Here is a 16419-nt window from a genome sequence, read left to right as displayed (position 1 = left end):
ACCGCAATGAGAAGCCCATGCACTGCAACGAAGAGTAGCCCCCGCTCGATACAACTAAAGAAAGCCCGCATGCAGCGATGAAGACCCAACGCAGCCAAAAATAAAATAAATAAATTTATTTTTAAAAAAGGAAGTGAACAGAGTGGAGGCCACAGATAATCTCTAAAAGATGTTCTAACAAAGCCCCCAATCTCTCCAGTGTCCAACCTGTACTCACTTCAGTATCCCATCAGTGCAGCCTGAGAGTGTCACGTCATTGGGATTCAAATCTGTGTATCTGGTAAAGGAAGAGTAGTCACTACCAGTCAGAAACAGTGCCAAGAACACAGAGTCACTGCCCCTAATATCCTAGGATGGACACCCTACCTGTGCACTTTTAATAGGGTTTGGTGCTAGGCTGGGACTGGGGTGGACCATCACGAAGGGGTATGGAGCCAGCCTGAAGACTTCAGAGAAGGTTCTAGCACTTGAAGTGCAATTGAGGTAAGAGACAGAAATGGGGAGGGGTCTGGTGAGTGGGAGTGTCCCATGCTTTAGTAGAGGTAGACAGGAAATATGGATCTCTATCTGCTGACACTGGGCAAGGAATGTGAGCGCCCTTACAGGTAACCTGTCCTTCTTAGGAGAACACCAACAAAGAGGCACTTGGGATTCACGTGCTGCCAGAAAACCTGTTTGGCTGCATTTATCAGTTTCTCACTTGTAGTCTGGCCAAAGACAATGACCCTGTCCACCTGTAAGATGAAAAGGGAGGGGCTAAGATGAGGACCAGAGGGATAGTAGAGCTACCAAAGAGCTCAGGACATCAAGAGACAGGTCTCTGAGGACTGGGGAATTAGAAGAACTCTGAGGTGGGGTGAAAATGGCCTTTTCTGAGAGCACTCAGGGTGCGAAAGCCCACCCCACCCTGACTTGAGGGGCATCAAAGTAGAGTTTGGGGTTGGCAAGACATGGAAGCAACCTAAGTGTCCCTCAACAGATAAATGGATAAGGAAAATGTGGTATATGGGATTCCCTGGTGGTCCAGTGGTTAGAATACCATGCTCTCACTGCTGAGGGCCAGGGTTCAATCCCTGGTTGGGAAACTAAGATCCCACAAGCCACATGGTATAGCCAAAAAAAAAAAAAAAAAAAAGGAAATATGGTGTGTGTATGTGTGTGTGTGTGTGTATATACACACACACACACACATATATATATAAATGTGGTGTATGTATATACATTTAGTGTGTATACACATATACACAAACACACACAATGGAATACTACTCAGCCATTAAAAAGAACAAAATTTTGCCATTTGCAGCAACATGGGTGGACTTGGAGGGCATTATGCTAAGTGAAATAAGTCAGATAGAGAAAGACAAATACTGTATGATATCAGTTATATGTGGAATCTGAAAAATACAACAAACTAGTGAATAAAACAAAACAGAAGCAGAGTCACAGATATAGAGAACAAACTAGAGGTTACCAGTGACAGGGGGATAATATGGGGTGGGGGGTGGAAGGTACAAACTACTGGGTATAAGATAGCTCAAGGATGTATTGTACAACAGGCAGAATATAGTCAATATTTTGTAATAACTGTACATGGAAAGTAGCCTTTAAAAATTATATTAAAATTTTTTAAATTTTTAATAAAAATAATAAAAATTTAACATAAAGTGGAGTTTGGGGTGGGCCAGTGTGTAGCTGGTCACTCAGGCTGACCAGAGCTGACTGTCAAACTTTTAGGAATTCTGTGAGCCAGCTGTTAAACATGGACTGCCATTAAATATTAAATTGTACAAGCTTATTATTGAATAAATTATATTAAAAACAAAGGTAATAAATACGAAAACATCATTACTTCCTAATTACTTTACAACATTTCACTATTATCTACTCTTGACCTTATTTACATTTACTTTATCTCTATTGTGGAAATACTATACAAACTGTGCTGAGTACCTCTGAGTACCTCTTCCCCACTCTGTGTTCACTGATAGCACGTTGGTAGCTTGAAATCAGCCGTGGAAGGAGTAATTACATCATGGAAATTAGCAAATGCTGTTAACCAAGACTTATTTTTCCAGATTGCTGGTTGTTAAATATTTACCAGCATGTCACTGAGTCGGGGGTTGCAGCCAGCAGGGTATTATGCATAGCATGCAAGGAAGCTTTGAGAAATGAGATACATCAGTGTGGAGGAAAATGTTAGGGAGGGGAGGGTTTCTCAGGAACTGGGCAGTACTCACAGGGACCCTCTGGGTAGCCAGGGACAGCAAGTGCTTCCCAAAAGTAGGCAGGGACCATTCACACTTTTCATCTGACTCCTGAAGGAAGAAAGAGACTCGTGTCACGTGGTTGCATGGGAGATGATCGTTAAACAACAAATAGGAATATATAGTCTGCTCAAGAAACTTCAGAACTGAGGGACTTCCCTGGTGGCACAGTGGATTAAGATTCTGTGCTCCCCATGCAGGGGGCCTGGGTTCCATCCCTGGTCAGGGAACTAGATCCCATGTGCATGCCACAACTAAGAGTTCACATGCCACAACTAAGGAGCCTGCGTGCCGCAACTAAGGAGCTGGTGAGCTGTAACTAAGAAGTCCAGGAGCCACAACTAAGGAGCCCGCCTGTCGCAACTAAGACTGGTGCAACCAAATAAATAAATATTTTTTTAAAAAAAGAAAGAAAGCAATCTTCTAAACTGAGTATAACTGAGCCTTTCCTAGTCAGGCTGTTCCCAGGCCTCTGTCTATTCACATATATTTGCATGGTGGGTGTCTGACCTGGACTTGAGCTTGGAGTTTGGTGGCAGTCGTCAGGATACCTTCCTCTTCCTTAATCACAGCAGTCTTCACAGTGCCACTTCCACACAGCAAGAGATCCACCTGCTCTGTCCGTGTCATCATCATTGCAATCAACAGCAGCACATAGTTCAGAGGGGGCTGACTGGACAAGCATCAGGGTAAAATAAGACTCCTGTATTTTAGAATCCACCTTTGCCCACCCAGCTCTAGAGACCAAACATCTCCACTGGTTGGGGAAAAGTGGACAAAATCCCCAATTAAGATGGGGCGGCTTCAGCAGTCCCCAGGAAGAGTTGACCAGGTAGGAGGTGGAGAAGGGCCAGGATCCCTGCCCAAATTCAACACTGGGATGTGAGGAGGTGAAAGTGACACATATTTTGGTGAGAGAAATTTAGAGAGTATTAAGGACCAGCCAAATGTGAAAGGTTAATGCTATGATCCACGAATATGCTTGAGACCACATTCTAGGAATTATCCCTAGGAACCAAGGTCTGATACTGGGAAGCAAATGCATGTCATTTATTTTAGTTCTGAGTGTTTGCCTGGGAGGACCAGGTCTGGGAACAGGATGCCTCTCAGGATCTCCAGCATCCTACCAACACCACCCCATCTTTTTATTCTTTTACCCCTTGTGGGTTGCTCTTGGGAAGGATCCTGTCTGCATCAGCATCTGTCAGACAGACCAAGAGGGTGCTGCCTGGCAGCGGGGGCAGGCTGTGTTTGACGGAGAAGTTCACAGCTGTCTCCAGGGCCTGTCGATACTGAGCCAGCATCGCACGGTCATATTTCCACTGTCTGCAGGCAGGAAAGAAACAGACAGGGGCTTCACTGTTTGCCACTCTGAGGCAGATGGAAAGATGAGAACTTGCCACTCAAGTATAAAGTCTTCACCCCCTCCACAGCGCATCTCCAATGTCAGTAGAGAAAACAGGGACAGAGCTTCCCTTGGCCCCCATTCTACAAGACTATCCTAATCCATTCTCGTGGCAGAAGAGAAGTCATCTGTAGACCCATTCTCTGAAATCACTTGCCATGCTGACCACATCAATCCATACTTACTTCATGAGGCAAGATTTAATTGCTACATATTTCTACATTGTAATTTAAAGAACACATGCTAACTTCTTACTCTAAAAAATGGCAATTAAAGGAGAAAGAATCGAACATTCATCCCACCTTTCCAAGACAATCTCTATTTCAAAGTAACTAAATAGCTTTAGTTCATGAGGGAAGTTCTTTTTAGAGTTCCAGCTAATAAATATGGGAATGACAGAAAACCCCCATTCTGCAACTGCTAATGAAACAATTGATTCAGGCATAGACTATCAAATGGGTAAACCATTAACTTTACAGTGGATAAATCAGGCTACCATAACCTAAAAGCACTGATCAATCATCAACACTATGCGTGGGACCAGTAGGCTTCTGGTGCCTCCTGATCCTGTGTCCTACCAGGAGACAAAAATTCTGGTGGGCTTACTCATTGTGTACAAAGGATCACCTATGAAATATTCACGGAAGAAAAAAAGTTAAATCTGAATCTATTCAAGCTTTTAGAGCTAATGCCCAGGGTACACGAAATAGAGAAACAAGTGAGATGACATCTGTGAAGTAGACAAATCTAGAATATGGGACCTTCTGTGGGGCCCCCTGAACTGATTTCCACAGCAAGTCAATGGCATGTAAACAATTAAAAGATTTTTAAGAGAGTTAAGTAAATCTGGGACTTCCCTGGTGGCACAGTGGTTAAGAATCCACCTGCCAAAGCAGGGGACACAGGTTCAAGCCCTGGTCCAGGAAGATCCCACATGCCACGGAGCAACTAAACCCGTAAGCCACGACTATTGAGCCTGTGCTCTAGAGCCCACGAGCCATGACTACTGAGCCCACAAGCCACAACTACTGAAGCCCGCGCGCCTAGAGCCCGTGCTCCGCAACAAGAGAAGCCACCGCAATGAGAAGCCCGTGCGCTGCAACAAAGAGTAGCCCCGCTCGCCGCAACTAGAGAAAGCCTGTGCATGGCAACAAGACCCAATGCAGCCAAAAATAAAATTAATTAATATAAAATAGATTTAAGTAAATCTTAATAACTACATGTAATGTGTGTATGCCTTGTTTGGATCCTGATATGAATAAACCTGTGAAATGATACTTTTGAGACAACTGGGAAATTTGAATATAGACTAGGTAATAAATGATACTACCAAGGAATTATTTTCAGTTCTGTTAGCTATATTAATGACATTCTGATTATACAAGAAAAGGTCTGTTTTAAGAGACATGTGAAATATGGAGGGGTGAAATAAGATGTATCATATTATTTGGCATTTGTTTTTTTAAAACATCTTCAAAAAAAAAAGAAAAGAAGGGAAGAGAGGGATCAGGAAAGGAAGGCTGATAAAACCTAGATTTTCACTAAAAGTGGCTAACAGTTTCATGGGAGTCCATTATATTATTCTCATTACTTTTGCACATGTTTAAATTTTTTCATAGTTTTTTTAAATCTAGAGAATCCAGCAGTCTCTACCAGTGCTATCCAGTAGAAATAAATTACAATGAATGAAATGAAATGAAATTGAAACTACACATGTAATGTAAGGTTTTCTAGCAGCCATATTTTAAAAAGTAGAAAGAAACAGGACACACATTACATTTAATTTAGCCCTATATATATATATTTTTTCACCTCAACATGTAATTAATACAAAAATTACAAATGAGATATTTTACATTCCTTTTCACACTGCCCCCAAATCTAGCACATATCAGTTTCCATTAGCCACATTTCAAGTGCTCAATAGCCACCTGTGGCTAGTGGCTACCAAACTGACCAGCAAAGACATCCTGTTTGGACAGCATCCTCAGCTTAATTCTTTAATGGCCCCATGTTCTGCCACTGATTCAGGTGAGTCCTGGCCATTGAGTCCTACTAGAAGGTTAGATGAGCCCTGCATTTACCTTGAATGAAAACAAATGAAGATACTGTGGATGCATCTAAAAGGACAGAGTGCTGGGACTTCATCAAGCTTACAGAACAGGTTTTATGCCTGACTTTGAGTCGGCTTGATGATAACTATCTTTACATGTGTCAAAAGAAAAAGGAAACAACAGAATACACATTTTTCTCAAGTGCTCATGGAACATTCTCCAGGATAGATCATATCTTGGGTCACAAATCAAGCCTTGGTAAATTTAAGAAAATTGAAATAGTATCACGTATCTTTTCCGACCACAACACTATGAGACTAGATATCAATTACAGGAAAAGATCTGTAAAAAATACAAACACGTGGAGGCTAAACAATACACTACTTAATAACAAAGTGATCACTGAAGAAATCAAAGAGGAAATCAAAAAATACCTAGAAACAAATGACAATGGAGATACGATGACCCAAAACCTATGGGACGCAGAAAAAGCAGTTCAAAGAGTGAAGTTTACAGCAATACAATCCTACCTTGAAAAACAGGAAACATCTCAAATAAACAACATAACCTGCACCTAAAGCAATTAGAGAAAGAAGAACAAAAAAAACCCAAAGTTAGCAGAAGGAAAGAAATCATAAAGATCAGATAAGAAATGAAGGAAACAATAGCAAAGATCAATAAAACTAAAAGTTGGTTCTTTGAGAAGATAAACAAAATTGATAAACCATTAGCCAGACTCATCAAGAAAAAAAGGGAGGGGCTTCCCTGGTGGTGCAGTGGTTGAGAGTCTGCCTGCCGATGCAGGGGACATGGGTTCGTGCCCCGGTCCGGGAAGATCCCACATGCCACGGAGCAGCTAGGCCTGTGAGCCTGAGCGTCCGGAGCCTGTGCTCCGCAATAGGAGAGGCCACGACAGTGAGAGGCTCGCGTGCCGCAAAAATAAATAAATAAATAAATAAAAGGGAGAAGACTCAAATCAATAGAATTAGAAATGAAAAAGGAGAAGTAACAACTGACACTGCAGAAATACAAAAGATCATGAGAGATTACTACAAGCAACTCTATGCCAATAAAATGGACAACCTGGAAGAAATGGACAAATTCTTAGAAATGCACAACCTGCCAAGACTGAACCAGGAAGAAATAGAAAATATGAACAGACCAATCACAAGCACTGAAATTGATACTGTGATTAAAAATCTTCCAACAAACAAAAGCCCAGGACCAGATGGATTCACAGGCGAATTCTATCAAACATTTAGAGAAAAGCTAACACCTATATCCTTCTCAAACTCTTCCAAAAGATAGCAGAGGGAGGAACACTCCCAAACTCATTCTACGAAGCCACCATCACCCTGATACCAAAACCAGACAAAGACGTCACAAAGAAAGAAAACTACAGGCCAATATCACTGATGAACATAGATCCAAAAATCCTCAACAAAATACTAGCAAACAGAATCCAACAGCACATTAAAAGGATCATACACCATGATCAAGTGGGGTTTATTCCAGGAATGCAAGGATTCTTCAATATACGCAAATCAATCAACGTGATACACCATACTAACAAATTGAAGGAGAAAAACCATATGATAATCTCAATAGATGCAGAAAAAGCTTTCAACAAAATTCAACACCCATTTATGATAAAAACCCTGCAGAAAGTAGGCATAGAGGGAACTTTCCTCAACATAATAAAGGCCATATATGACAAACCCACAGCCAGCATCGTCCTCAATGGTGAAAAACTGAAACCATTTCCACTAAGATCAGGAATAAGACAAGGTTGCCCACTCTCACCACTCTTATTCAACATAGTTTTGGAAGTTTTAGCCACAGCAATCAGAGAAGAAAAAGAAATAAAAGGAATCCAAATCGGAAAAGAAGTAAAGCTGTCACTGTTTGCAGATGACATGATACTATACGTAGAGAATCCCAAAGATGCTACCAGAAAACTAGAGCTAATCAATGAATTTGGTAAAGTTGCAGTACACAAAACTAATGCACAGAAATCTCTGGCATTCCTATACACTAATGATGAAAAATCTGAAAATGAAATTAAGAAAACACTCCCACTTACCATTGCAACAAAAAGAATAAAATATCTAGGAATAAACCTACCTAAGGAGACAAAAGACCAGTATGCAGAAAATTATAAGACACTGATGAGAGAAATTAAAGATGATACAAATAGATGGAGAGATATAACATGTTCTTGGATTGGAAGAATCAACATTGTGAAAATGACTCTACTACTCAAAGCAATCTACAGATTTAATGCAATCCCTATCAAACTACCACTGGCATTTTTTACAGAACTAGAACAAAAAATTTCACAATTTGTATGGAAACACAAAAGACCACGACTAGCCAAAGCAATCTTGAGAATGAAAAATGGAGCTGGAGGAATCAGGCTCCCTGACTTCAGATTATACTACAAAGCTACAGTAATCAAGACAATATGATAGTGGCATAAAAACAGAAATATAGATCAATGGAACAGGATAGAAAGCCCAGAGATAAACCCACACACATATGGTCACCTTATCTTTGATAAAGGAGGCAAGAATATACAGTGGGGAAAAGACAGCCTCTTCAATAAGTGGTGCTGGGAAAACTGGACAGCTACCTGTAGAAGTATGAGATTAGAACACTCCCTAACACCATACATAAAAATAAGCTCAAAATGGATTAAAGACCTAAATGTAAGGCCAGAAACTATCAAACTCTTAGAGGAAAACATAGGCAGAACACTCTATGACATAAATCACAGCAAGATCCTTTTTGACCCACCTCCTAGAGAAATGGAAATAAAAACAAAAATAAACAAATGGGACCTAATGAAACGTAAAAGCTTTTGCACAGCAAAGGAAACCATAAACAAGACCAAAAGACAACCCTCAGAATGGGAGAAAATATTTGCAAATGAAGCAACTGACAAAGGATTAATCTCCAAAATTTACAAGCAGCTCATGCAGCTCAATAACAAAATAACAAACAACCCAATCCAAAAATGGGCAGAAGATCTAAATAGACATTTCTCCAAAGAAGATATACAGTTTGCCAACAAACACATGAAAGAATGCTCAACATCATTAATCATTAGAGAAATGCAAATCAAAACTACAATGAGATATCATCTCACACCGGTCAGAATGGCCATCATCAAAAAATCTAGAAACAATAAATGCTGGAGAGGGTGTGGAGAAAAGGGAACACTCTTGCACTGCTGGTGAGAATGTAAATTGATACAGCCACTATGGAGAACAGTATGGAGGTTCCTTAAAAAACTACAAATAGAACTACCATACGACCCCACAATCCCACTACTGGGCATATACCCTGAGAAAACCATAATTCAAAAAGAGTCATGTACCAAAATGTTTATTGCAGCTCTATTTACGATAGCCAGGACATGGAAGCAACCTAAGTGTCCATCAACAGATGAATGGATAAGGAAGATGTGGCACATATATACAATGGAATATTACTCAGCCATAAAAAGAAATGAAACTGAGTTATTTGTAATGAGGTGGATAGACCTGGAATCTGTCATACAGAGTGAAGTAAGTCAGAAGGACAAAAACAAATACCGTATGCTAACACATATATATGGAATCTAAAAAAAAAATGTCATGAAGAGATTAGTGGTAGGAGGGAATAAAACACAGACCTACTAGAGCATGGACTTGAGGATATGGGGAGGGGGAAGGGTAAGCTGTGACGATGTGAGAGAGTGGCAGGGACATATACACACTACCAAATGTAAATTAGATAGCTTGTGGGAAGCTACAGCATAGCACAGGGAGTTCACCTCTGTACTTAGTGACCACCTAGAGGGGTGGGATAGGGAGGGTGGGAGGGAGGGTGACAAAAGAGGGAAGAGTTATGGGAACATATGTATATGTATAACTGATTCACTTTGTCGTAAAGGAGAAACTAACCCACTATTGTAAAACAGTTATACTCAAATAAAGATGTTAAAAAAAAAAAAAAAAAAAAAGAGTCATGTACCAAAATGTTCATTGCAGCTCTATTTACGATAGCCAGGACATGGAAGCAACCTAAGTGTCCATCAACAGATGAATGGATAAAGAAGATGTGGCACATATATACAATGGAATATTACTCAGCCATAAAAAGAAATGTAACTGAGTTATTTGTAATGAGGTGGATAGACCTGGAGTCTGTCATACAGAGTGAAGTAAGTCAGAAGGAGAAAAACAAATACCATATGCTAACACATATATATGGAATCTAAAAAAAAAAATAGTCATGAAGAACCTAGGGGCAAGACGGGAATAAAGACACAGACCTACTAGAGAATGGACTTGAGGATACTGGGAGGGGGAAGGGTACGATGTGACTAAGTAAGAGAGTGGCAGGGACATATATACACTACCAAATGTAAATTAGATAGCTAGTGGGAAGCTGCTGCATAGCACAGGGAGATCACCTCTGTGCTTTGTGACCACCTAGAGGGGTGGGATAGGGAGGGCGGGAGGGAGGGAGACACAAGAGGGAAGAGATATGGGAACATATGTATATGTATAACTGATTCACTTTGTTGTAAAGCAGAAACTAACACACCATTGTAAAGCAATTATACTCCAATAAAGATGTTAAAAAAAAAAAGAAAAAGGAAAGTGAATGGGTCAGAAAATACACAGAGTAGAGAAACAAAAAGAAAAACAAACAGATATCACAGACAAGAAAAAGAAAGAAAATGTGAACCAGAGCATAAGCAGAGAGGCACTATCATGTACTAATAGGAAGGAAAATGCTACACAGGCTGAAGGAGTCCACAGAAACCAATAAGGCTATCACAGATAATAGAGTGGAGGCCCAAACACAGATAGATTTTGTTTCATGATCTCTCTACAGGACAATGTTAAAGACAAGGTTTGCTGTGCTAGAGAAGACTGGAAACAGGCAAGTCTCAGCCATTGGGATGACTGACAAGCATGTCTTTGCAGAATAAAAGCTGGGGTTTCCATATGACTCCCAAGCCCTTTCAGGGTGGCTCTTATTGCCCATCCTTTGCTCCCAGATAGCACACACTCACACACACACCTGGCCTTGTGTATTTTCAGCTTCTTCCACTTGAGCTGCTCATATATCACGGGGATCATCATTGCTGCCCAAAGTTCCTGATGACTTGGTTTATAAAACTGCCAGGAATAGGCATACTTCTTGCCATATCTTGTGTTTTTAATTACTATCTGCTTTATCAGTTTTGTGTTGGAAGGAAGTGGTAACTCTGGGTGATGACAGGTAAGTATCTGAGTCAGGCAGCTTCTACTCCCTCATCTTGTCTTCCCATCAATGCCTGTCCTGAGTCCTGATCCTTTGGGCTGGCCACTGTCTGACCTCTGCCCACCCCCATACCCTGAGACTGGAAGGCAAGAGACTGAAAATACCAATGCTGCTGTCTCATCTATTCTCAGGCATGAGAGACAAACAGGAGCTGGAATAAGAGAGTTAATACCTTTCTTTTTGAGTTGAGCCTCAAAGTCACTGATGGAATCATGAGCATTAAGGAATCTGAATGGAAACTGCTGACTGTTGATCACTGACTTCTGCAAAGCAAGAGAGGGGTCATGAGCAGAGGACCAGGAAGCATGGGGAGTATCAGAGGCTCCAGGGACCCGGTAGATGAGATAACCCCTCTATTAGATCTGTGGGAAGGTGAGGAAGACCAAAATGGATATTAGATAAAGGTGGAGAAGAATAAAGAAAGATGTCATGTGAGAATATGAGGAAAGGAGAGGAAGTAACAGAAGGTTCCCTGTATCTTTTATATCAGACTCCCTCTGAAGTTAGTTAAATCACAGAAATGATCTCAGAAAATAAAAAGGAAAGTTCTTATACTCTATACTCTAAGGGATGATGAACTCCCAAACCTGTCTCCCTCAACCTATCTGAATCTCCATATCTGTTTACAGCCATATGGAAATAGCTTGGTGGCTATGACCTTCCCCAGCCACTAGGAGAAGGCTAGCTCCCTGCTCTTCACACATACAGCATGCTGGATTCTCTGGAGCACAAGCTTGTGGTGGCAGGTGCTGATTCCAACCCGCAGCAGGTTGCGCAGATTCCGAAGCATGGCCATGAAGGGAAGCTTCCCACTGTCTGCGGAAGGCAGGACATAGGGTGAGAAAAGCAAACAAAGGATGAGTGAGAGAGGTCAGAAACCAGAGCCATGCAGAATGTTCACGTTGGAGCAAATGAGGTACAAACATATGATCTGTCCTACCCAAAATGTTTTAAAGGTCTGGAAAGATAACAACTGGGTTGCCTGAGCTTGGAGCAAAACCTAATCAGCACTGTTTATGGGATTAGCTATTTCAATAAATAACTTACAGTATAACTTTGTTTGCTGGCTCCAGCCCTGAGATTGGGCTCAAGAGGCAAAATACATTCTCTAATCTACAGTAATGATTTCCAAAGTTTTTAGATGGCTAAAAGAGAAATTTCCTAGTGTAACCTTATAAATTATATACATGTAGTATAATCATTAGTTAATATTTCAAGGCAGGATATAAAGTAAAGGTTCACCATTAACTGTTGAGTGTAAATTGATATTTCAAATAGTCTTCTTGATAATTCTTAAGTTTTTTGGTCAATGTCTTTTATGAGCTGATTAAATAGTCATCATTTTTTATTTAAAGATAGGTGAGGGCTTCCCTGGTGGCACAGTGGTTAAGAATCCGCCTGCCAATGCAGGGAACACGGGTTTGAGCCCTGGCCCGGGAAGATCCCACATGCCGCGGAGCAACTAAGCCCATGTGACACAACTACTGAGCCTGCGCTCTAGAGCCTGCGAGCCACAACTACTGAAGCTCGTGCACCTACAGCTCGTGTTCCGCAACGAGAAGCCTCCACAATGAGAAGCCCGCGCACCGCAACGAAGAGTATCCCCCGCTCACTGCAACTAGAGAAAGCCCGCACGCAGCAATGAAGGACCCAATGCAGCCAAAAATAAATGTAAGTAAAATAAATAAAATAAATTTTAAAAATAAATTTAAAAAATAAAGATAGGTGAAAAAGGGACTTCCCTGGTGGTTCAGTGGTTAAGACTCTGCACTTCCACTGCTGGGGGCATGGGTTCGATCCCTGGTCAGGGAACTAAGATCCCGCATGCCACATGGTACGGCCAAAAAAATTTTTTAATTAAAAGAAAAATAAAATAAAGATAGGTGAGAAAGATTCGCTCTGAAGCAGAATTTCACTTCTGTCACTTTCTTGTTGTTCACTTGTCCCTGTGATATTAGTATTACCTTCAAGTCATAGTTTCTTTTTAAAAAATTAATTATTTATTTCTGGCTGCCTTGGGTCTTCATTGCTGCGTGTGAGCTTTCTCTAGTTGCGGCGAGCGGGGGCTGCTCTTTGTTGTGGTGCACGGGCTTCTCATTGCAGTGGCTTCTTTTGTTGCAGAGCAGGGGCTCTAGGCGTGTGGGCTTCTGTAGTTGTGGCATGTGGGCTCAGTAGTTGTGGCTCACGGGCTCTAGAGCGCAAGCTCAGTAGTTGTGGCACACAGGCTTAGTTGCTCTGCGGCATGTGGGATCTTCCTGAACCAGGGAGTGAACCCATGTCCCCTGCATTGGCAGGCAGATTCATATCCACTGCGCCACCAGGGAAGTCCCAAGTCATAGCTTCTTAATAATCTTTTTAAGGCTTATGTCAATTTTACAGGGTTAGTTTGGTTAATACTGAATAATAATTCTAAATCCATTTACAATTCAGAGATAAGCTGCAATAAGTCTCATTATGCAGAAACCAAAAAAGAGTGAAGGGGCCCCATCAATGCCCTTGTATTGTGGAACTCCTCCTCTTCCTCAATAAGCCTCAACTATCATACATGACACATAACCATGTAACATGAACTAAGTGACCACAGGGGTTCAATCTGTATAGTAAACATTGGAAACATTCTTTCTTTTAGATAAAGGTCAACATAAATAGGAGGTGTGATATTTTTCCTGGCTACCACTCAGAGATGCATTCAGACTACATTACAGACCAGGCCTATTAGTCCCCACCCACATCCCAGGCACTAGCCCTACCATCAGCAGCTTTCACTGGGAAAGTGGTGGTACCTTTTTTTAAGGTGATATAAGTCTCATTTGAATTATAGCTAGGAAGCTTTAAGCCTGTTGGAAATCCTGGGGCTCTCCAATCATAATACTTCTGATTTACAGACTGTGTAGAACAATTATGTTGTATACGCAATGTAAATGATGTGTGACAACTCATGAACTATTGCATCCTCTGTCAACTCATTCGTTTTGCTCAAATGTTGCTATGTATGAAAGATTTTCTAGATCACTTTGATAAGAAATTAAGTTCAATATCATATTTATTGATAAGACACTAGATGAATAAATGAATATTCATCCTACAGATTGAGAAATTCACTGATTTCATTCCAAATAATTCATTAATGAGTTGTTAATGAGCCTCTGGTTTCCAAAGAGGGATCTGTATATCTAATTATATTTTATCTTATATTTTATAGTTATATTTATTTTTATTTATTTTCATATCTATATTTATAACTATATGCTATATAGTTCCTAAAGTACATAATTGATTAGAACATGTATAAAAATTTTTTAAATATATATATATACATATATTCTGGTGTATCCCAAAAATTGTTTCTGCAATAAATGATCCAGTGGTCTGGAGACCACTGGTTTAGATTATGGGCATTGGTCTCAACCAAGATAAACAGCAGTTTTAATTTTCAGAGGCAGAAGGAGGGAAGGGGAGATGATGTGTACAAGAATCACCAACACATGCTGACTGCCATCCAGGCTCCTTTATCCTACTCTACCCAAAGTTGTATCAAACATTGCAGAATAAGTTGTCAAGCGTGTGTGTGTGTGTGTGTGTGTGTGTGTGTGTGTGTTTTAATTCCCATGTGATTCTGATACATACAGCACTAGTGACAACCCTGAAGTGGGAGGAACGATAAGCAGTTAAGCTTTTTGGGCTGCCCTGAGTACAACCTATAAATGGCAGCCTACAGAGCAATAAAAGCCAACTTGGGCTTCTGAAGCTCCAAAATATGAAGTCCACAAAACTCAAGCAGTCAAAAGGGCTACAGTCAGGTATTTTTCAACAGAAAGAAGTTGACTTCAAAGATGAAAGAGCACATAAAAGAAAAAATGGAACAGGACAATCCTTCTATAGTTAAAAATAAACTAGCAAAAAAACAGACAGAAAGAGAAGATTGAAAGTAACTTGGTCTTCCCCATTTGAGTTCTTTTTATCAGTGTGGGCAAATTACCTAAAACATCCATGTCCTAAAAAATGGGTTTTGGTGGAGATTCCAGTATGCCACATACTAGTCCTACCTTGTTCGGATGAGTTACGCAGATATTGACACAAGTGAAATCAGATAGAAGGTACTGCTTTTGTCATGTGTTGATAAAGGCTTGTGTATCACCTCACCACGTCTGGAATTATGAGCTACCTATGATGCCAGTGCTACTCAAAGCAGGTGCCACTGTTCACTTTGGTGTGGTCAATGGCAGACCTGATAAGTCCAATCATTTTCAGTGATGGAACTGCCAAGTAAGAGAATAACTGCACCATGCCATGGAAAGCTTCTAGTCAGGGTCCAAAATGTAGAGGCATGAATGAAGAAGAGAGGAAAGGAGTGTGACAGTCAAGGTTACTCTACCGATGAGCTCCTCTCAGACAGAAGCTTTGTTCCCCCACAAGCTCAGCTCTCGCTCCCTGGTCTCTGGCTTAGCAAGTTTCATCTGCTTCCCGGCTCTGCTAGAATCCCAGGGCCCCGGAAGGCAACTTCGAGAAAAGGCCTGTAGATTGGAGGGGTATCTGGAACAGAGGAGGAAAAACTTACGATTTCAAAGCCAGCTGAAAATAACTGAGAAAAGGAATGGTGAGTCAGTCAAAGCTAGTGAGTCACATTTAAGGCCAGGTCTGCCCAAACTAATGTTGCTGGGGTCCAACTACAGGGATTGGGGCCACGGGTGTTGAAGAATCAGGCCATTACCCGGATGGAGCATGTGCTCTTGGTGCATCTTCTCACCTGCAGCCCAGGAGGGGCTGGACAAGCTGTGCAGGCTCATGGATGTGCAGTCTCTGTACCAATTTCTTCAGGGTGAAACTTGGCTCATTCTTCTTCTCTGACACTGCACTGCAGGTTGCCTCAAACTGTGGAAATATCCGCAAGTCCCACAGGGGTCATTCAATCTATGACCATGGTCACTTTCTTCAGAAAACAAAAACCAAGACTATCCTATACGTATGGTAATTTCTTTCCCCAAAGTAGATGTGGGCAAAGAATAGGAATAGAGGGTAAAACTCTCCAACAGCAAGAGCTCCTGTGATTAACATAACAGAGTAGGTCTATGGGGTCACCGTGTTTCATTTACACAACGTTGAACTATCAATGGTTAACATGGGATGACTGGCTTGTGACAAGCAAGATGGGGACTGAATAAACAGAAAACACCTTGTTCTTAGAGGGAGGGAGAGGGAAAAGCAGCTCTTATTTAAATCACTGAGACCTGGGGCTTCCCTGGTGACACAGTGGTTAAGAATCTGCTTGCCAATGCAGGGTGCACAGGTTCGAACCCTGGTCCGGGAAGATCCCACATGCCGCAGAGCAACAAAGCCACTGCGCCACAACTACTGAGCCTGTGCTCTAGAGCCC

General features: G+C 41.2%; 1 protein-coding gene across 1 annotated transcript in view; it reads right to left on the bottom strand.

Moving 5' to 3' along the window:
- The window catches only part of TEP1 (telomerase associated protein 1), a 39596-nt gene that overhangs the window by 15032 nt on the left and 8145 nt on the right, over positions 1-16419 (bottom strand). Inside the window, exons 5-13 of the mRNA XM_067030609.1 lie at positions 15793-15917; positions 15459-15578; positions 11752-11857; positions 11218-11308; positions 10803-10989; positions 3425-3593; positions 2778-2936; positions 2241-2318; positions 604-734 (exon numbers count right to left, since the gene is read on the bottom strand). Of these exons, the coding sequence (XP_066886710.1) occupies positions 604-734; positions 2241-2318; positions 2778-2936; positions 3425-3593; positions 10803-10989; positions 11218-11308; positions 11752-11857; positions 15459-15578; positions 15793-15917 (1166 nt within the window). The remainder of the gene's footprint in view (positions 1-603; positions 735-2240; positions 2319-2777; positions 2937-3424; positions 3594-10802; positions 10990-11217; positions 11309-11751; positions 11858-15458; positions 15579-15792; positions 15918-16419) is intronic.

Source organism: Kogia breviceps, chromosome 3 (genome assembly GCF_026419965.1).
Source record: "Kogia breviceps isolate mKogBre1 chromosome 3, mKogBre1 haplotype 1, whole genome shotgun sequence".
Lineage (NCBI taxonomy): Eukaryota > Metazoa > Chordata > Mammalia > Artiodactyla > Physeteridae > Kogia > Kogia breviceps.
This window is presented reverse-complemented; position numbering and strand designations above follow the sequence as displayed.